This window comes from Triturus cristatus, chromosome 2_1 (assembly GCF_964204655.1).
Source record: "Triturus cristatus chromosome 2_1, aTriCri1.1, whole genome shotgun sequence".
Lineage (NCBI taxonomy): Eukaryota > Metazoa > Chordata > Amphibia > Caudata > Salamandridae > Triturus > Triturus cristatus.
The window spans coordinates 51,082,276-51,103,839 of NC_140581.1; the positions used below are offsets into that span (position 1 = coordinate 51,082,276).

Here is a 21,564-nt window from a genome sequence, read left to right on the forward strand (position 1 = left end):
ACATGCCACCTTTGTGACAGACAAACCCGCCCTGGCGTTGTAAATCAGACCCCTAGTCTCTAACACTCGCACAAACACATGTATTCACACAGACAGGCGTATCACACTGGGAAGACATTCACAGAAATGAGTGGTTCTCACATACGCATACACAAAGTATGCAAATATATAACACACACACACACACACACAGTACACATGCACCCATGCCTACGTGCATGCACATGCACACACAAACACACACACATTGAACAGATACCAACACTCTAGATGTGACTACAGAAAAAGACTAGTTTTCCCACGTGTTATGTTTTGCTCATTGTGACATATAGTTTGCCAGTGTCAAGTATGGAGTAAAATCAAGAGCATACGGTATATCTGGATGCAGCGCATATACACGCGCGCTGGCTTATGCCGTGTGAACGCTATGTATAGTTGGTTTGGTTGAATCGTAGCATCATTTGCATTGTTTACAAAATATTGGGAAAGCTTTTTATAAATGACAATGGTTAGCATGTAATTATTATAGTCAAACATAATATCTATTTGAGAAGTTTTTTCATAGCCAGACTCTCAAATATGCAATTATTTGCATTGTGCACTGCTAAATTCTTGATCTGATTAATCTCATAATCCATGTAAATTCAAACACTGTAATGTGTCAGTGTGCAAATAGTAATGCAGTCATTTTTCTGTTTCTGTTAGGTGCTGTAATGATCACTAAGGCAAATGAAGCTATGCACAATGCTGAATATGCAGTTAAAGAAGCTAGGCAGAGCCATAACACACAGAACAGGGCTGTGAACACGTATACATCAAGCTGTCACTCCTGCAGGCGGGCCATCAGTTCCACGAGAGAGACCATGGAATCTAATGCCGCGCAAATCCAAGACACTGAAGCGAACATAAGCCGGGAGAGAACTCTGCAGCAAAAACTGAAAAACTTCCTCCACTCTGTGAGAAAATGCACCACCTTGCTGGGCACCTTGGCTGGCAGAATCCGTATTGCCCACATGTACATGGAGGTCAGTGAGATGCTTGAAGCCCTGCTGCCAGTCTTGGAAGGCGTTGTAGTGATTGTTCGCCCTCTGATTGGAAGTAATAGCGGTTACCAGCTGCTCATCACAGCTAGATTACCGACCATCATAAAGGAGCTGGAGGAGGCCAACTGCAGGGTGAAGGAAGCTGCAGCTTCCAAGAATAGTGCAATTCAGAGCTTCACATAACTTTCATTGCTGTGTGTGCCACCCCATGTAACCTACTTACTTTCTTACACTTCTTGAGCGTACACCTTTTGTTGGCGCTTACCATCCCATGCTTATTTCCTTAATTGTGAATGTGCCCCCACACTGATCAGGCCCTCTAGCCAGTAGATAGTATGCAATCAAGCACGGCGTCAACCTCCTGACAAAGACCTACTTGTTCCTCACTGCAAAGAAAAGTGCAATGCCATCACTAACATGATCAACTCCCTCAAAGTCACTTTTTATGAAGATGATATCAAACTCTTGCCCTTCATCAAAGCTCTCTCAGGGTGTTATTTCCCTTCCCGCATCACATTGTCAATGCTTTCCTCAAACGAGGCATCGGCCCAGATACTCACAAGACAGGCCAGATACTCCCACCCCTAAAGAACCCTACAGTAAAACCTGATGAACCCAACTACTACTGGGCCATCGCTCACCTGAAAGCAGTCAACGGCAAGGTCACATCAAGGAAAGCCAACTCCTGCACACATACGAGTTTGGCTTCTAACCATGCTGCAGCAGAGGGACAATTACCGTACACTTCGTCAGAAAGGCCCTCTTGACCACAGATAAAGAGGGTGTCTGCCTCCTGATAGTGCTATACCTCCCATGAATCCGTTGCCCATCCGACTCTTATATAGACCCTAGAGCGTTGAATGAGGTTCAAGAGCAATTTCCTTCACTGGTCCTCCTCCTACCTTTTCAACTGACACCATTTTATTCACACGGGCACCTCTAGGTTCCACAAGACCCCTATCACCTGTAGACTCCACTTGGGGTAGCTTGATGCTTCACTTACAGACCACAGCATAGATTCTCCATTATCCAAAAGATACACAACTCTGTAAAAGTCTCCTTTGCTTTAGACATCCAACGTCTCACATCTAATGCAAATGTTCCAGACCTGGCTGTCCAATGCCTACCTGAAGCTCAACCCAGCCAAGACAGTATTCCTTGTATTTGCCCAGAACAACAACTAAGAAGCAGAACAAACCTGGCTCAATCAAATAAATCTTGATGCTTTGAAACCCTAAATTTTACTAAATGCCAAGTGTAGGAAGGAGGCTCCCTATATAGTGCACTAAGATGAAGTAAACTGTGAAGAGAGTCCAGTGAGTCCCAGCTTGGTTTACAGAGGCAAAACTAGATAACACTAATGTTCTCTTTTGGTTGTGTGGGAGAGCAGTTAGGCTTAGCAGAGGGTAATGCTAAGCATTTGTTGTGTTCACAGAGGCAATAAATTAGACACACACTCCAAGAAAAAAATCTTTTTATTTACAAACCAAGAACTTCGTTCACAGATAAGTACTGATTTTCCTAGGAAGTGTCAATGTTCAGAAAATAATTAACTGTTGTGCATAATTACGCACAATGCATTCCTAAGGGAGGAAAAAGTATGCAGCAACAGAAATCAGCACAGGTGGTTCTAGGGGTTCACCTTCTGGATTTGGAGTAGTGGCAAGCCAAGGTCCAACGTTCTACCAGCGGATCATCGAGAGCGTCCCAGATTCGGCTGGGAGCAAGATGCTGGAGGTGTTGGTAGCTGGTAAGCTAAGAAAAAACGGGGGGGCACCCAATAACAGGGTGATCAGGGGGACTTGCAAGCAAGTCTGAGAGCTCCAAAATAGGGGCTCAGGTCGCAAGGGTCTTTCAACAAGGTGGCACAGCCGGTTCATTGTTGCCCAGGCAGAGCAGGTAGGTATGTTGGACTATGTTTTCAAAGGTGCTCTTCAAGGTCAGGAGACAACAGCAGGCAGGGATGATTTTGGGACTGCCGGCCACTCACAAAGTGGGTCTGAGGGAGTCAACTTCCCACGACGGATGCTTGCTTCCTGGGCAGCTGGAGTCCCGACTGAACTCTTCATGTCGGTGTTGGTTGCCGGGCATCCGTAATATAGGGGTTAGTACGTCACAGTGCTAGTGCTCCACACTTGTGGGGGAGACTTATCTGACCTTCCAGATCAAGAGTACCTGTTACTGGTTGATTGCTGCACTGGTGAATCTAGGGAGCGGCAAGTCTGTGGACCAGCTTCTGCAGTTTGGTGCCTGCAGGTTGAAGGGGAGTAGCTTCTCTACTCCAAGGGAGGTACTGAGTGATTTGCGAAGGGCTAGCAGTCCTCTGTGGTTCTTGGAGGTCAAGCACCAGCAGGATGAGACAGTCCACCTCGATTGTCGAGTCTTGAAGCAGCAGGCAGGGTTTTGCATCAAAAGCCAGACGCAGGCATCAGTTCTCGAGTTCAGCTACTCTTCTTTGTCCTCTTTATCTTTAGGTCTATCAAATCTGAAGTTCTGGGTCGAGGGGTGCCAGTAAATTCTGGGGTGTTAAATGGGAGTGAGAGGTAGTTGCTAATGGTCTACTTACCTTTAAGTTGTCTACACCCTCTATGTGGCTACCTCCTTTAGGGAGTGGGCAACACCCTGACCCCGATAGGCTAATTGTGTCCAACACAAGATGAAGGAATCTGGAAAGTGGTGTCCAGATCACCTGCCCCACCTCAAGGGTGGTGCTGGCTGAATGTGGACACACCTCCTAATCTTATTCATTTTCCTGCCTGTCCTCTCGCTGAAAGTGGGGGTCAGGACTTGACCTGGGCGGAGTTCACAGAGTTCCACATACAAAAAAACTCTGTGTCGGAGTGTGCCAACTAACTGCCTTTCACGCTGATCTTTCTGCCCCTCGGGTAGAAATTATACCCGAGTGGGAAATTATACCTGAGCAGCAGCTCACGCTCAACAACTTACCATTGGCAAACATGAGCTGGTATTGCAGAGCGGAGTTTTTTGCACTGCGTGAGCTCCACAGAGTACAGAAAACTCTGAGAACTCCATGAACGGAGCAGAGTTCACTGCCCAGGCCTAGTCAGGACAGGGGTGTTGGCATCTTCCACTAACTAGAGAGGCCTGGGTTGAATTTCAAATTGGCATGGCCTTTGAAGCTTCCAACCCTGGAAGGTAATTCCTGCTTGGAGGAGGTGTGAACACCACTGCCCAGAACATGCATTGTTCCTGGCCTCTGAGAGTGAAGGCTCTTACCCCAGTAGGCCAGACACCTGTCTAGTGGTGGCAAGCTGGCTGAGTCTATTTAGTAACCACACTAGCAGTCGGTAGGTTTACAGGGGAGACACCTCTAAGGTGCTCTCTGTGCGCATTTATTATAGCCTTTTAGCCCACCGTACCAGCTATTAAAGGCCCACTCCAGCGTTAAAGGCGCAAGCCAAAGGCGAGGGCCTTGAACAAAGGAGCGTTACTTTAGTAGCCGGTATAGCTCAGCTACGAAGGGCTATAAGGCTATTAGAACATTCTGCCACTAGAGGGCAGAATGTTCTAACAAATGAAACAAAGGCGTCTCAGAGCCCGAGGGGATTTAAATCCCATCAAGCTCTGAGAGGCCTTTTCTCACATCAGTAGCTGTGAACAAAACCAACATTGGAATGTTGCTCTGCGGACCGTTGTCTTCAATGGAGTGCTCCACATTCCAATGTTCTAATAATAATTATGACACTGGCATCAGTGCAGGTTTGTTAATATGAGATGCTTGGTACCAAACATCTGTGCACCCTGTAAAGCCATCAAGGAGATGGGGAACTTGTAATGTTGAGTGTCGAGTCAATTGTCTCTCTATGGTTACCCTGCGCACGTACAATTTCCAAGCATGGACTTGGAGAAGGTAGGGTTATATCACTTAGACAAATATATCAACATGTGGGATATAGTGCAGTCTCCTTCAGGGCTGTAAGGCCTAGAGCAGGGGTGACTTACCTTTACATCACACAGTGCCTTTGGGCATGTCACACAGGGATGTGTGCCATTTTGCCTCTTCAATATTGTCTCCAACAAAACATGCAGCCTGCAATCGCAGTTTGCGTGATCTTGGGATAGGGTCCCTAGGGTGGTACAATTTGGGCAGCAGCGCTAGTGGACCCTCTTCAGTCCCAATGCCCTAGGTTCCAGGGGTACCACTTACTGTGGACTTACAGGGGAGATGAAGTTGTGCCAATTGTGGAACAATGGCACAGTTTAGGGAAAGAATTCTGGTACTAGGGACCTGGTTAACAGGGGCCCACTGCACTTTCAGTAGAAATCACATCAAATGCCAGGCAGGTGCCACAACACATTGTTTCAGTGTATGAAGCAATATGAATTCTTCACCTCAATCCAGGTGCAACTCCAGAGGTTCCCCTTGCTGTCCTATACCTTGCTGAAAATCAGTAGTATTTACTAAGCCATTATGATCAGCCCCTACTACCCCCAGTTTTTCTTGAAGACAAACTCATCATCTCTGGTGGCTCTTGCCCCCTCACAGTTAAGACACCGTCAACCTGCAGACTAAGGAATGTAGAAAATAATGAAGAAGGTAGCAGGCGCCTAGGTTCTGAAACAACATCCCCATATCATCAGGACTGCCTCAAAACTGCTCCAATTTAGGAAAGAGTTAAAGACCCCACCTTCAAAGAACAGTGTACCACAATGCATTAATAGTCAATATCCATATCCAGATACCTCTCTTATCACTTTTTTACTTTATGCTTTTATTTGACAGGGCTCCGCTGTCGTTTAGCTAGGTTTGAGCTATAGAAATAGCATTTACATACAGATATGCTACTCATACTCTTTTGCTGTGTAAATGCATTGCGAGAGTGTCACACTGTAGCTTTTTGCACCAGTCACTTCTATAGACCCTGCACCATTTGATCAAGTGGTGATATTGGTAACAGGTCATCAGATCTCTGCAACAAGGCAGTTTAATGAGGGGCATAGCTACTTTGAGTGCAGCTGTGGCAACGAGGTGTGAAACAAGTCATAGCATCATATTATTCAGTGAGATGACATAGGTGACCATGTCATTGTTAAACTGAGGCCCGTGGAACCCTTGCTACACCACTGGATGAAAAGACACAATTCAGCAGCCCGGGAAAGGATGAACACATAATTCCATATGGAAAAGCTTTTAGTGAAAGAGACCATTTTTACTGCAAGGGAAGCACTTTTCAAGTGGAGTTTATTTGTACTATACATGCCTTATGTCAATAGTAAAGGTTAAAATGGCTAACTAACTCCAAATGATGCATTAATTTGTCTATAGATTTCCTGATACATATATAAATTAAATCATATAAACGTGAGATAGTTCAACGGGTGAGAGCTTACTGTTGAGATCTGTGTATAATGTGCTTATTGTTGGGGGGCGCGGCTAGCCACCTAAGATAGCGGACGTATTTAGGAAGACTCCGGACCCGGGGGAAAGAATCCTGCAACATTGTCATGCCATATGACTTTTTCAAACATTACATCATAACCACACTGCCGCTATCTACTGGGGAGGTAAAATCTGCCCAAACTCCCCCGCCTCAACCACTGACTTAGCAACATAGATTGCTCCTGATTGGAGCTGCAGCGAAAACAACATGGCCGATGTGGGACTGCTGGCAATGCTGTCGCATTGCTCCCAGTTCCTCCCAGTGTCGCTGTCTGAGTGGATGTTGCGGCTGACCCTGTGGCTGCTATAGCCTGACTGCTGCGGGCTGCTCAGCCAGACACAGTGAATTCACATGCTGCGAAATGTTGGGTACCACATTAACAACCTGTGCCCTCTGGGACTGGCGGAGTCCGCCCACCCTGGTGAGTGCAGCGATCTATGCTAAATACCCTTCCCGTGTGAGACTGCCCAAGCGCAGGAGCGACACGCTCCGTGGCGTGGCCATGCGTCCTGGGCCCCCATGAACTCATCCACTGTCTGGCCTTGCCACATACTGAGAGGTGCCGTGTTGTGTGACGCTTCCATCTAGTGTGCGGGCCTGGGGGCTACCTGAGGTGTGTGCTTGGAGACTGTGACCACTGCGGCAGCCTGTCTGGGCCTGGATCTCTGAGTGAGGCTGCCACCAATTGTAAGTCTGGTTAAGGGACCGTAGGATACATCGGGCATAACCAGGAGGGCGGCAACCTGTGAACCCACGGGACACACGATGTGAGGTGTTGAGGCGGCCGGACCAGTGTGTGCCTCTGTATGCCGGTACCCTGCTTGAACGCATTGCGGGGGCTGCTGGATTTCAATGTCGACTGAAGGGGGAGCTGATTACTCTGCAGTACCGGGCAATTTTTTCCCTCTTCCACCCCCTTATCACTGCACTCTGGCGGGGCCACACGATGGGCCCTGCGCCGTGATCCAGTGGTACCTCAAGGATGATCTATATATTATCTCTGTTGCTGAATTCACCGTGGCTGCCCCCTCGCGTCTCCTTCTCACCCCCCAACTACCTGAGTGGTGTTGATGTATGGCCCTGCCCAGGTGTGTGGATACTTCATTGGACTGAGGCCTGGTATCTCTTAGGCTCCTACTGCATCAGTATAATACCATCCTCCATGGAAACCTGTGCACGCTCGCCTGTTTGTGCCTTTGTCTCTCTTTGTGGATAAGTTGCATGACTGCGGCAGGTAATGACTCACTGAATGTACTTCACCTGTGCTACTGTGATGTAATTACACACTACCTGTACAGAGCTGCGAGCAGGTAAATTGAAAGACGATACTGTTGCATCCGCAACAAGGTGTGGTTCCCGTATTACTTCACTATCACACACCCAACAAGAACCTGTAGGCGTAATGGAGAGACTTAAGGAAAACCCTAGACAATAATCCTGTTGCAGGGGGCTCAACAGGCGACACTACAACCAGACCCCCATCACCGGGCTCCTCTTCCTCCAATCCCTCTGTGATACTTCCTGATAAAATTGACCTGATCCTACAGGAAGTCAGAGACTCCCGTAAAGTAAGAGAGCAGCAGATCGGAACACTTACCACTGGCTTCACTCTCCTCCGGGCGGATCAAGTGAAGCTTGCTGATACAGTAAACGCACATGGGAAAACCCTGAACAGCATGGAACCACAAATCAAGGCACATGCAACACATATACAGGAACTACAGCAGCAGGTCAGTGGGCTGCAGGATAGGATCAAAGATGCGGAGGGCAGAAACCGCCAGAACAATATACGTGCTATGAGTCTCTCGGAACGCTGTGAGGGTCCCAAAGCTGCCGATTTTATGGAATCCTGGTTTCGAGAATATGTGGCTCCAGGGGGCCTGTCGCCCTACTTCTGTGTGGAGAGAGCCCATCAGATTCCTACCGGTACACTGAAAGCCGGAACGCCTCCGCGACCCTTAATCGTTAAGATACTGAACTACCGAGACTGGGAAATGTTGTTTCAAAAAGCGAGAGAACAAACACAGATCCAATTTGAGAACTATCTGATCCCGCTTTATCCCAACTATACAGTAATGGTACAACGCCAGCGTTCCTCCTTTCAAGCTGTGAAGAAAAAACTGCGTGCTGTTCCCGGCTCGATTAAAAATAAACCACGATCAGAAAACGTACTTCTTTGACAGCCCAGAGGACGTGGAGGAGTGGCTTGAAGTAATGAACCTCAACTCGAGCTCTGGTACATCGTCCGGATCTACGTGCCTCAGCCCTGCAAGAACTCAAGGCCGCGGCCCTCGCTGTACTGCTAAGGGACTGAACAAATATGACACCACTATTCCTACTCATGAACAGATGATGAAGAGCAAGACTGAGGCGCTGGCAATAGCCAACTCCTTTAGAAATGACAACCTCAAGAATGCAACCAACTCATGGGAGGACAGCACCATCCAGTTGGATTTCGACCATAGTATCACACTGTTCCCCTCAGTGACACTTCAGACTGCTGATGATTTGGTAGGATAACTGGCATGGTTTGCTCTGTAACATTGACCACCAGAACAATGGAGGCCTATAAAGCCCTACTGCAAGGCTTTCAAGACTACACATATACTTTTTCCCTCTATATACCACTATTACATTAGTACTTGTCACGAAGTGCCAACTATGTCAAATGTTAAGTATATGGTTCTCAAACTACCTACATTCTCTATTTTATATGTACCTGATGCCAACACCACCTGTCAATGTTTTTTTTTTTTCAGGTTCATTAGTCATGTCATTAGCAGGTGAACCTAAAGGCAATTAGCTATACCAGACGAGTATGCTCATGTATTCCCCCCAGCACCCGTTGAGTTTCTAGAACTATTGTAAATACACAAGCAGCATGATGGACGGTGGTGACGACCCCCCACACAGCAGACGCACTGTTTTATGCTACTTGTATGTTTTTGTTTACTGTTTGGTCCAGCGTGGTTCAAAAGCTGAGCCAAGTATTACTAGTTTGGAGGAAAAGGGGGACTCCTGCCTGCGATGGGAAACAGGCTCCGAGTTAGGGGGAAGTGCTACTTACACTACTAACTCATGCCTCACTATTCCACCACATTAGGCTCTTATAACTTACTGACCTGGAATGTGCGGAGGCTCGGCTCTGTGCATAAAAGACATTGGGTCCATGCACACCTTCTTAGGCATAAAGCGCAAATAGATTTTCTTTAAGAGTCACACATTACTGAGTCCGAGGCTCTGAAAGTTCGTAAGAAATGGGGGGGGGACAAATATTCTCTACTAACTACTCGGCTTTTGCACGGGGGCAGCCATATGGGTCCGGCACGGTGTCCCATTTACAGAACTGGACCGATGCACTGACGAACAGGGTAGATACATATTACTGAAGGGAACCCTCGATGGTCTGGTTTTGGGTTGCATTTATCCCCCAAACTTCAACCAGGACAAGTTTTTTAATAACTTGGGCACCGCTCTGACTGGCTGGGTTGCGTTTAACTGGATACTGGGAGGGGACTGTAACTCTGTCATAAACATGGAACTGGATAAGTCACACCCACCGCTGCATGGGGCAGGCACCCAAAAACAAGCTGAAGCCCTGAGAACCTGGATGACTGGGTGGGGACAGAGAGATGTATGGAGACTGCTGCACCCTATGCACAGAGAATACTCATTTTTCTCACCAGCACACCATCTTCATACTAGGATTGACAGATTTCAATTCCCTTAACATAGCTGCCCAAGTCCACCATTCCACGTACCTAGCAAAGACTTTCTCTGACCATAGACCCTGGGGATCACTCTTGCATGGGGCAGGGTGTCCACCCCGGTCCCCACTTGGAAACTCTGGCACCATCTGTTGGAAGACACCCCCTTTCGCACCAGGTTATCCAGAATCATCACTAATTATTTTTCGGAGAACTGGAACACTGCTTCTTCTTATTTATTTGAATGGGACGCCCTCAATGTAGGCGTACGGGGCACTGCAATTGGCACCACAGTGGGCGCTAGGCAGGAGATACATAAAGGCCTTAACAGAATAGAAAATCTAATGACCGAACTAGAGCACGCAACAGCGAATGATCCGAGCAAACAGGCTTCCCTGCGAGATGCATATATTCAGCATGCCAAGCTCCTAGAAATGCTCCGGGTCATAGACCACAGGGCAATCACACAATTGACGCACTCCGAGGCTGACAAGTCTGGGCCGTTGTTGACCCGGATACTGCGTAACAGCCCAACATCTCCCATTATAACTTGTTAGTATACCAGACAAGGGCATGATTAACACCCAACAAGAGATAAACAGTGCTTTTTGTAACTACTATAGTAACCTTTACAGCAAACCTGCACACATTGACGAGACATTGGTGGGCAGTTTCTTAGTATTTCCTACCTCCCCTTTCTCTTTTCTCGTTTTCAGTTTTGTTCTTGCTTCCATCACTTCTCATCCCTGTAATTCCCACTCCAGTGCTTCTTATCATTCTCTTTCAAATGCTCTTTCCTCCTTACTTGCTCTGTTCTCTTCTTCGTTGTTTTTTCTCTCTTTTTCACTCCAATTTTCTGCCTCGGTTCTTTTCAGTGCACGGCTCTTCCTTTCATGCATTTCCCTCCTGCTTTCAGTTTGTCCTTCCTGCCTCTCTGACGCATTCACTTTCCGCACTTCTCCTTTGTCTTCCCATCTCTTCTATCTTTGTCTCTGGTTTATATTCCATCTCCCCACTTCTCCTTCTCTTTGCCCCCCTCCCCCACTTCAGCTCTCAAGCTCTCACCACCCCCCTCTATTTCATTCTCCTCGCATCTCTGTTCTCCTGTCCCACCGCTCTCTACATCTTGTACTCTTTCTCCCTTCTTCTCCCATCTCTTCCGCTCCTCTTTTCCCCATCTCAACCTCGTTCTGCCCCCTTCAAGGCCTCTCCCTTTCCTCCCCTCTTTAGCCTCCTTTCGCACACCTAATTCTTCTATCCCAGCTCTCTTTTGTCATCTCTATCTTCCTTCCCACCCTCTCCAACTCACACCTTCCATTTCTTTCCAACCTTCCCCTTTCTAGCTCCTTAACTCTAACTTCACATCTCACACTTCTCTCCCATTCTTGTCTCTTCACCTTTCCCCCTCCTCCAGTCTCTCTTCCCTTCGCCTCTACATCATCCAGCCCTCCCCCGTTCGCGCCCCCTCACTCTTTCTCCCTTTCCCTCTCCATCTCCATCTCTTCATCTTTCAATCCTCATCCTCACGTCTCATTGGCAGCTCCCGCCTCTCCACGCTGCACATCTTTCCGTCCCTCACAGTTTGTTCTTCATTCAAATGCCCGCAGTTGCCGCTGGTCACATCAGCCCCCCTCCCCCCACACCTCCTTCGCCTGCTCCCCCCACAGGATGCACAGGCTGTCCGAAATCCTTTACCGGCATCTACCAGAGATTCACCATGTGTGGGAGGGGGCGAAATTGAGACACAGAGAGCCCTGTCATGCCCTGGGAACAAAATGCAATTACACATTTTAAAAGGGGGAGGCATATTATGCAACGTGTATTCGCACCTTCCAGGGTCAAAAAGCATGTGGGGCTCAAAGTCCCTCCCACCCCCCTTCCTCCACCATCGTGTGTGCAGCCCGGGCCAAGACAGCTTCCCCACCAAACACACAGACAGTTTTAGAGCTGCTGTAGGCAAGTGTCTGTATTATTGCAGCCGCACCCGAGTGCTTCACAGGTCTTTAAAAGACCATTTAAATGTTAACAAAGCTTTGTTGTTTTTCACCCCTTCTTAGAGCCCCTGCATATCCACTCTGCCAATTGATGGAAGATTTAGCCCCCCATAAATATTTATACATACTAAAGAATGAAAGGAAATGTCTGAAGCTCAGCAATGATTCACTAACAACATCTTGCAGAAAGCGTCCGCTGTGATTGACAGCCACATGAGTAAACAAACACAAGCTCTGCCACTTTTGCAAAGATTGTTCTGCACACCTGAGGCATTACATCTTGTCGAAGGTGGATTGCCGCCACTGACTGGATATTACAGTGCCACAGAGCGCGCTTTGTCCACACCTACTTAGTCAAGGTATGCAAATAATTTAAGACAAATTATGTGGCATAATCCAGCACATTCTGTGACAGTATTATTTCACAACATTTTAACCCTAATTAGTTCTGTCAGGGCAAACGTTTCACCACATTTCCGAAATTTCGCGGGCAGTTTTGTAAAAATCGCAGCATTTTTACAAAACTGCCGATTTCGCGATTTTATTGCAAATCGCGAAATCGCGAAATCCTGGAGGGTCTGCTTAGACGGCTTAACATACGGCTTACAGTGGATACACAGAAGGCTCTCTCAGGCCCCATCACCAGGCTTGAAATACGGGCAGCCATCAAAGGTCTGTGGCGAAACTAAGCTCCGGGCCTCAACGGCTTGCCAGTGGTATTTTTCGACTTTTACTCGGAAGCCTTCGTTCCTAAATTAGAAGTCTTATACAAGAAAGCCCTAGAAATATGCCACTTACCACATTCCACCATGCAGGCTTTAATAATTTCACTCCTCAAACCGGGACAAGATGATACTGATTTATCCAGCTACCGATCCTTGTCCTTATTAGCGACAGATTACAAAATACTAAGCAAGGTATTAGCCAACTGGTTCATGTTCCATTTAAATACACAAATACCAACGTGGTTTCCTTCCAGCACGCAGCACGTCCCTAAATATCAGACGCCTACATCATATCATGGAGGCTACCCCAGCGATTTATGATAACGCTGGCTGTATCGCATTAGATCTGTGCCAAGCTTTCGACTTACGTGGGGTTACATGTTCAAGGCCTTGCAACGCTTAGGTCTTCCTCCTGAAGACCTCCAATGGGTGCGCTTGTTATATACTGGCCCCACTGCAAGAGTCCTCACCGGTAGACATATTTCTCGAGAATACACTGTACACAGAGGCACACGTCAGGGCTGCCCCCTCTCTCCTCTGTTGTTTGTCCTTGACACAGAGCCATTAGCGATAGCGTCTGAGACAGGCTGCCGATTGTTTGGGGATACCAATAGGTAATACGACACAACTAGTATCAGTCTATGCAGATGACATAATCATTTACCTACGAGACCTCACTACTCAGTCGGAACCCCTTCCTCCTATCATCTTTTCTAAATTTGAATGTATCTCCGGTCTCGCTATTAATGAAGGGAAATCGAATACCTTCTACCTACATGATGGTCCCCACCCAGATGTACTCAAGTTTGGTGCATATAACCTACCAGTTGCACACCATACATTCAAATACCTTGGAATCCAAATATATAGATCACAATCAGACCAATTTGATGGTAATAAGACAAGGGCAATTACTGCAATACGCTCGAGTGTATCCTTTTGGATATCACTGCCATTGTCGGTGATGGGGCAGGTGGCCATCTCCAAAATGGTGGTACTTCCCCGTCTCTTATATTTTTTGCAAACTTACCTCTACTTGTTCCTCAGTCCACATTTCGCACACTCGACACACTACTGCTGAATCTTATCTGGGGGATGGTCACCACAGGGTGACCCTAAAAAAATTACAGTTAGAACCTCATAAGGGAGGATTAGTGGTACCTGACATTAGGGCCTACTATTGTGCTTGTCAGCTTCAATGGTTATCATATTGGACAGCAGGCAGGAACTTGCAGAAAATAGGATATAAGACCCAGGACTCAGAGTGAGGATCACTACACACTATATTGTTACTGAAAGTAAGAATTCCCCCGACTGCACCACCTCTACTTAAGACGGCCCTCCACTGTTTGAAAAATACACTGCTTTATGCATCAGGAATGACCCCCTACGCTAGTAATAGCCCACTATTAGGACTAACAGCCACTGACGGTAGGCACACAAAGGCTCTGCTACATGCCTGGTCGGAGGCTGGCCTGAACACGGTTGGGTCGTTGTTTGGTGATAGCACCCTCCTTGATCATGACACTTTTGTACAAACCACGGGAGTACCGGTTCGACTTTACTTAACCCATGCTGCAGTATCCCACTACGTTAAGGAGACGAGGGCCCCTCAGCGACATGAGCCTCCACCACGTGAGTTAGTCCGAACGTTATACTATATGGGGAAAGGTCGTCATCTTATCAAGTGGCCATACGTTGGTATGCAGGTGCAAGCATCCGTTCCACTCACTGACTTAAGAACAAAATGGACAGGGACGACTGCTGGTATACTAACCGATAAAGCTTGGGCAAGTATCCTGGAGCACCCCAAGCGAGTGTCCAGCAACGCCAAATTTAAATTCATACAAAGCATGGTATTACACAGATCCTATTTAACCCCACGGAGATTGCATCGCATGTTCCCAGACGCTCCACATTCCTGTCCACATTGCAGGTCTGAGAAGGAAGGCTTTGTTCACATGTTATGGGCTTGCCCTCACCTTTGTGACTACTGGGCTGGGGTTCGAAATACACTTGGGGAGATTACACATTTACAGATTGAGGAAAACATAACTGGGTGTCTGTTACGTCTCTGCAGGTGCACAAACACCATAAAATTCTATTGCACTTCATAGACCTTACCCTTATACTTACCATATGCGCTATCACCATGAGGTGGAAGTCCACTAGATGCCCCACCTTATCTACATGGGAAGACAAGTTGGTACGTTGGAGTAGTACCGAAAGCATGGCAATCAGGCGCGAGGAGGCACGTGGATTACGAAAACGCCCCATTTCCATGGAATGGGATATCATGCTGGAAGCGTTCAAAACACTACATCTTTTCCCACAACAAACCAATTCTACCCCGCAGTGAAACCTGTATTATGAGTTTCTTGGTTCACTTACACCTGCACACCAGCAGTAAGCCTTTAAAGCGATGTCTACACAAGTAGATAAATGTGGGAGGCACATGGAACCAACAGGCCAAGAGCTGGGAGGGGGGCGGGGTATGTGTTTTCAAGTGGGATTGTTTTGAATAATGTTGATTATCGATTAAAATTATGTTTTCATTTTGCATATATCCATGTTACCATAACAACAAAGATGTTATTATTTTCCTTCCGTTTATGTACGTATTCCCTTGGAAATGCGAATAGATAACATATGTAAACAGTATGGAAATGGAAAATACCACAATGTACTGGATATGATAACTCGGCGCTACTCTGTGGTGATCAATAAAGTTTGTTTTAAAAAAAAATTGTGCTTATTGTTGAGATCTGTGTTTATTTAATCTGCACATTTAAGGTTAGGATATCGGCAGAGGCGACTTTACTTTCTATCCTATCATTGTTGATAAAAATGGAAATCATGTTTTTATTAGGGCTGGATGGACTTTGCGTAGTGACACTATGCAGAATTTTGAAAAAAATTGTGGAAAATGAGCGCACGTCCTGAGTAGGGCTGGGCGGACTTTGCGTAGCGCAACTACGCAGAATTTTGAAAAAAATTGTGGAAAACAAGCGCACAACCTGAGGGACTGTGTGCCCAGGACAGGGGTCCCTCGTGCTTGGGTAGGCTCCTGGCTGGGTTGAGAAGCAGGAACCGGCCGCCGACCTCCTGAGTTTCGGTCAGGGCCTGGGAGCCCATGTCCTGCAGCCTGACAAGGGTCCCTGGTGCAGAGCCCCGAAGCCCTGCAAGGGCAGGCGGGAGCCCTACCGCTATGGCTCGGCGCTGGCAGATGGGAGTCCTTTCGGTCTTGGCCATCTGGTTGCACCTTTTCCTCAGCCATCTGGTCACACGCAATGCTTTCCAATGGGGTGGTCAGATGTCTGGGCTACCCTGGAAGTCCCGATAGGGGGTCATTCGCCACCCCGATCCCAGCCAGGTTGGGCGCCTCTGCGCCTAGGGTCTCCTCCATCACTCACTGCGCACAATTTACCAGAAAGGGGGGTAGCCTTCCTCCGGATCACTAGGGGCAGGGTATGCCGGGACGCCCCTCCCGGGGATGGCGGTTCTCTGCCGGGGACCAGATGGGCTATGCTCGGGCAACACCTTCCTAGGCGTCCGGGGCCCCCTTCTCCAGCCCGCGGCAAGGCAAAGTGCCCGGGACGGGCTCCATGATTTCCGGGCAGTCATCCCCCTGGCATCCGGGCCTGAGAGCTCCAGTGCTCCGTCCCAGCCAGGGTCCCCAAGCCCCTGGGAAGGGGAGCCCCGAGCCCTGCGTGGGCAGGCAGGAACCCTAGCACGAAGGCTCAGGGTGGTCAGATGGGAGTCCTTTCGGTCCCGGCCATCTGGTCGCACCTCTCCCCTCGGCCATCTGGTCACGCGCAATGCGTTCCAACGGGGCGACCAGATGGCCGGGCCGGCCTGGAAGGGCCGATGAGGGCTCATTTGCCTCCCGGATCCCAGCCAGGGCTCCAGGAGGTTGGGCACATTTGCGCCTATGGCAGGGTATGCCGGGACACTCCTCCCGGGCTGGTGGTTCTCTACCGGGGACCAGATGGGCTAAGCTTGGGCAACACCTCCCTAGGCGTGGCTAAGTTCCCGGGATGGGCTCCATGGTCCCTGGGCAGTTGTCCCCCGGGCATCCGGGCCTGAGATCTCCGGTGGTCCATCCCCAGGCTTGAGTTCCCACAATGCGCACGGGTTACCAGAAAGGGGGGTAGCCTTCCTCCGGATTACTAGGGACAGGGTACTCTGGGACCCCTCTTGGCCTAGCGGTCCTCAGCTGGCAGCTGGACAGGCCAGGATGCCGCCCCAACCCTGGGTCTGCCACGTGGCAGGCTGCCCCGGATGGGGTCCGGCAGGCCTCGCCTGCTGGGCTGGGTCCAGGGGCCCCAGGGAGGGTGGCTTTCCCACCCCAGACTCCGAACTTGGTCCTGCCACATGGCAGGGTGCCCGAACAAGGTCCCGCGGGCCCGGGGAGGCTTCCCCTTTGCCTCTGGGACTGTGAGCCCTGACTGGGTCCAGGGGGCCCACCGGGTCCCGGCTCATGTGCTCCGGCCCTGGGCTCCCTGCGACCCCGGGGAGGGTGGCCTTCCCACCCCGGGCTCCAACCTCAATCCTGCCGCGTGGCAGGGTGCCTGGGATGGTGTCCGGTGGGCCCTGGGTTGGGTGCTCTGGCCCCGGACCCCGTCCCCCGGCCTGCTGGCCCACAAATTGCCCAGGACGGGCTCCATGGGTCCCCGGGGGTCCGGGCCCCGGGAGCTCCTGTGGGCCTCCCCATGCCTGAGGCCCAGCGTGGGGTCTCCGAGCCCCACGAGCCCTGCAGCCCCGAGCCCTACAGCCCCGGAGCCCTGCAGCCCTGAAGCCCCGGAGCCCTGCAGCCCTGCAGCCCTCGAGCCCTGCAGGCCTGGAGCCCTGCAGCCCTGGAGCCCCTGTGCACTGCAGCCACCGTGCCCTGCAGCCCAGAGCCCAGAGCCCTGCAGTTCCCGTGCCCTGCAGCCCCCGAGCCCTGCAAGGGTAGGCAGGAGCCCTCCCGCCAAGGCTCGGGCGGGCAGATTGGTGTCATTTCGGTCCCGGACATCTGGTCGCACCAATCCCCTTGGCCATCTGATCACACGCAATGCTTTCCAGTGGGGCGACCAGATGGCCAGGCCAGCCTGGAAGTCCCGATAAGGGCTCATTCGCCTCCCCGATCCCAGCAAGGGCTCCAGGAGGTTGGGCGCCTCTGCGCCTAGGGTCTCCTCCATCACTCAGAGCGCACAATTTACCAGAAAGGGGGGTAGCCTTCCTCCGGATCACTAGGGGCAGGGTATGCCGGGACACCCCTCCCGGGGATGGCGGTTCTCTGCCAGGGACCAGATGGGCTATGCTGGGGCAACACCTCCCTAGGCGTCCGGGGCCCCCTTCTCCAGCCCGCGGCAAGGCAAAGTGCCCGGGACGGGCTCCATGGTTCCCGGGCAGTCATCCCCCTGGCATCCGGGCCTGAGAGCTCCAGTGGTCCTTCCCTGTGCTTGAGTCCCAGCCAGGGTCCCCAAGCCCCTGGGAAGGGGAGCCCTGCGTGGGCAGGCAGGAACCCTAGCACGAAGGCTCAGGGTGGTCAGATGGGAGTCCTTTCGGTCCCGGCCATCTGGTCGCAACTCTCCCCTCGGCCATATGGTCACGCGCAATGCTTTCCAACAGGGCAACCAGATGGCCGGGCCGGCCTGGAAGGGCCGATGAGGGCTCATTTGCCTCCCGGATCCCAGCCAGGGCTCCAGGAGGTTGGTCACGTTTGCGCCTAGGGCAGGGTATGCCGGGACACTCCTCCTGGGCTGGTGGTTCTCTACCGGGGAGCAGATGGGCTATGCTTGGGCAACACCTCCCTAGGCGTGGCAAAGTTCCCGGGATGGGCTCTATGGTCCCTGGGCAGTCGTCCCCCGGGGGTCCGGGCCTGAGATCTCTGGTGGTCCTTCCCCAGGCTTGAGTCCCCGCAATACGCGCGGGTTACCAGAAAGGGGGGTAGCCTTCCTCCGGATTACTAGGTACAGGGTACTCTGGGACCCCTCTTGGCCTAGCGGTCCTCAGCTGGCAGCTGGACAGGCCAGGATGCCGCCCCAGCCCTGGGTCTGTCCCGGGGTCTGCCACGTGACAGGCTGCCCCGGATGGGGTCCGGCAGGCCTCGCCTGCTGGGCTGGGTCCAGGGGCCCCAGGGAGGGTGGCTTCCCCACCCCAGACTCCGAACTTGGTACTGCCACTTGGCAGGGTGCCCGAACAAGGTCCCGCGGGCCCGGGGAGGCTTCCCCTTTGCCTCCGGGCCTGGGAGCCCTGACTGGGTCCAGGGGGCCCACCGGGTCCCGGCTCATGTGCTCCAGCCCTGGGCTCCCTGCGGCCCTGGGGAGGGTGGCCTCCCCACCCCGGGCTCCAACCTCAGTCCTGCCGCGTGGCAGGGTGCCTGGGATGGTGTCCGGTGGGCCGTGGGTTGGGTGCTCCGGACCCGGACCCCGTCCCCCGGCCTGCTGGACCACAAAAAGGTCTGGGACGGGGTTCTGTCGTGCCCGGGGAGCCTCCCCCTGCTTGGCTGGTGTTAGAATTGGGAATCTCTAGTTGGCACAGGTATGCACTTGCGACAAGAAGGGACTCTCAATTCTAAGTCAGGATAGGGGGATCACCCTTTCAAATAACCCCTGCTCACCCTTTAGGTAGTGTGGCGCAAGCAGTCAAGACTATTCTCAGGGCGTCATAGGTTAAGCATTTGTGAACACATACAGTAATATAATGACACACCACAAATGGACACCAGTCAAGGTTATATCAAAAATTGGTCTCTTTATATAAGGCTTAGCACAAGACCAGAATAACGAATAAAATGACCACAGTATTATTTTAAAGTTCAATGTTCTTGTAAAAAGGTTTAAAATACAAAAATAGGCTTCTTTTAGTCAATTCTGCTTCTTTTCAGGCTCTGTACGGTTCGTACCTGGCTGTGCGTCTCGTAGGCATTAAAAACAAGGAAAGTACGAGTCAAACGATCGTGGCGGACTCCGGGGTCCGTGACGTGCACGCTGCGGTGCGAACAGAACAAAGTACCTTGGTGTTGTAGGGTCCGCGACGGACAGTGCGGGACAAGTTGATGGGTCCGGGTCGTAGTTTGGCAGCGTATTCGGATGCTGGTCGGGTCGCGGCGTCGGGACGCGGCGTTGGTACGGGACCTTCGGGGATACGTGCGGATGGCCCGGATCAGCTTGCAGAGTCCGTGGCGTTCGAGCCGTACCTTCGGTGCGGATAGGCGGCGACACTTCTTGGCGCCGTACAGCGTACGGGGAGGAACAGCGTGATGCGGCTTCTCGGCTCTGAGTACCGCCCGGTGCAGTACGTTAGCAGCGTACGGACTGTACCTGCGGGACAGCGAAGCTTGGGTCCGGCGTACAGGATTCGGCAGCCAGGGCTGTACGACTTGAATCGGCAGGGAAGGTTAGGTGCGATGCGGCCGGGAGGGATACGGTGCGTACTAACGCTTTTGGATCAGCGTAGACACACGGTGCCGGGTGGCAAAGACACTGCTTCGTGGCGGATGAAGTACGAGTCGTACTGGGGCCAAATCCAGCGGGAAACAAGCAAAAATTGTCCAGGCAACTCAATTTTGGAAGGCAGATGAGTCCAATGGTCCTGGGACTCAGTTCAGAGGGCAAGCTCTCTTCCAAGCCCTTGGAGATTTGTTGAAGCAAAGTGCAAAGTCTCTTTTAGTCTTTTCCTCTCCTTTCTCAGCAAGGCACCAGCTGCAGGCCAATCCCCCAGGTTAGGGAAAGTTACTCCTCCTTCAGCTTCTTCCAGGTCCTTCTAGTCAGGCAGAGTTTCTTCGTGGTTCAATCAGGATCTGATTTCTTAGGAGCAGGGCTCCTACATTTATACCAAGTTTCTTTTGTCTTTACAGGCCAGGGGGGCCTTTGCATAATCCCAGTCCAGTTCTTTTCAGTGAGGAGCACTTTGTTGTTGGGACTCTGGCTTCTTCTTTCAGCAGGCAGGGCAGAGACATCAGACGCTCCCCAGGGGGTGGAGCCAGCATTGTGGTGGCAGGGCACAGTCCTATTCAGAGTCAAGGTGCACTCCTCCCACCCATCCTGGTGTAATCTCTCTATTCACCACCTGGCAGCCCCAGCCTGTCTCCTGGAACTTCCCAGCTCTGTCACTCAAGCTACACACAAAGAAGACAGCCCCTCCCAGCAGAGGCGGACTGAGATGGTTAGGCACGCAAAGGCTAACTTTCTAAAAGTAGCATTTGCAAACCCAGGATATTAAAATAACCTTTGCTAAAAGATGTATTTTATTATTCTGAGTTCAGGCATACTAAACATGAATTTCTACCATGCTTCCTGAGCCTGCTAGGATTATAGAGTGTTATAATCTAGCAGCCCATTCTGGCCTATGGAGAGCAGGTAGCCTTGCAATAGTGAAAAACGAAAATGGCTGTAATTCACTATTAGGACATGCCACACACTTCAGGGCATGTCCTACCTTATCCTTACAATGCACCCTGCCCTAGGGCCTACTATAGGGGTGACTAACATGAAGGTAAGGGAAGGTTTGGGGACTGGCAAGTGGGGACACTTGCCCAGTCAGCATGACAGTACCAGACTGCATGCAGGTTCTGCAGTGGCAGACCTTAGACACATTTTACCAGGCTGCTTCTGTGGGTGGCACAACCAGTGCTGCAAGCCCACTAGCAGCATTTGGATATACAAGCCCTCAGCACCCCTGGTGCACTCTACTAGGGACTGATAGTA

At 50.7% G+C, this 21,564-nt stretch overlaps 1 protein-coding gene across 3 annotated transcripts in view; it reads left to right on the top strand.

Moving 5' to 3' along the window:
- Positions 1-21,564, top strand: part of LOC146863711 (uncharacterized) — a 265,537-nt gene that overhangs the window by 93,316 nt on the left and 150,657 nt on the right. For 2 of the 3 annotated variants that reach the window (XM_085627864.1, XM_085627865.1), the window contains exon 4: positions 706-1,025. In XM_085627864.1, the coding sequence (XP_085483990.1) occupies positions 706-1,025 (320 nt within the window). Of the gene's footprint in view, positions 1-705; positions 15,618-21,564 lie in introns of those variants that run through there. The other variant, XM_085627863.1, reaches the window with a different exon arrangement.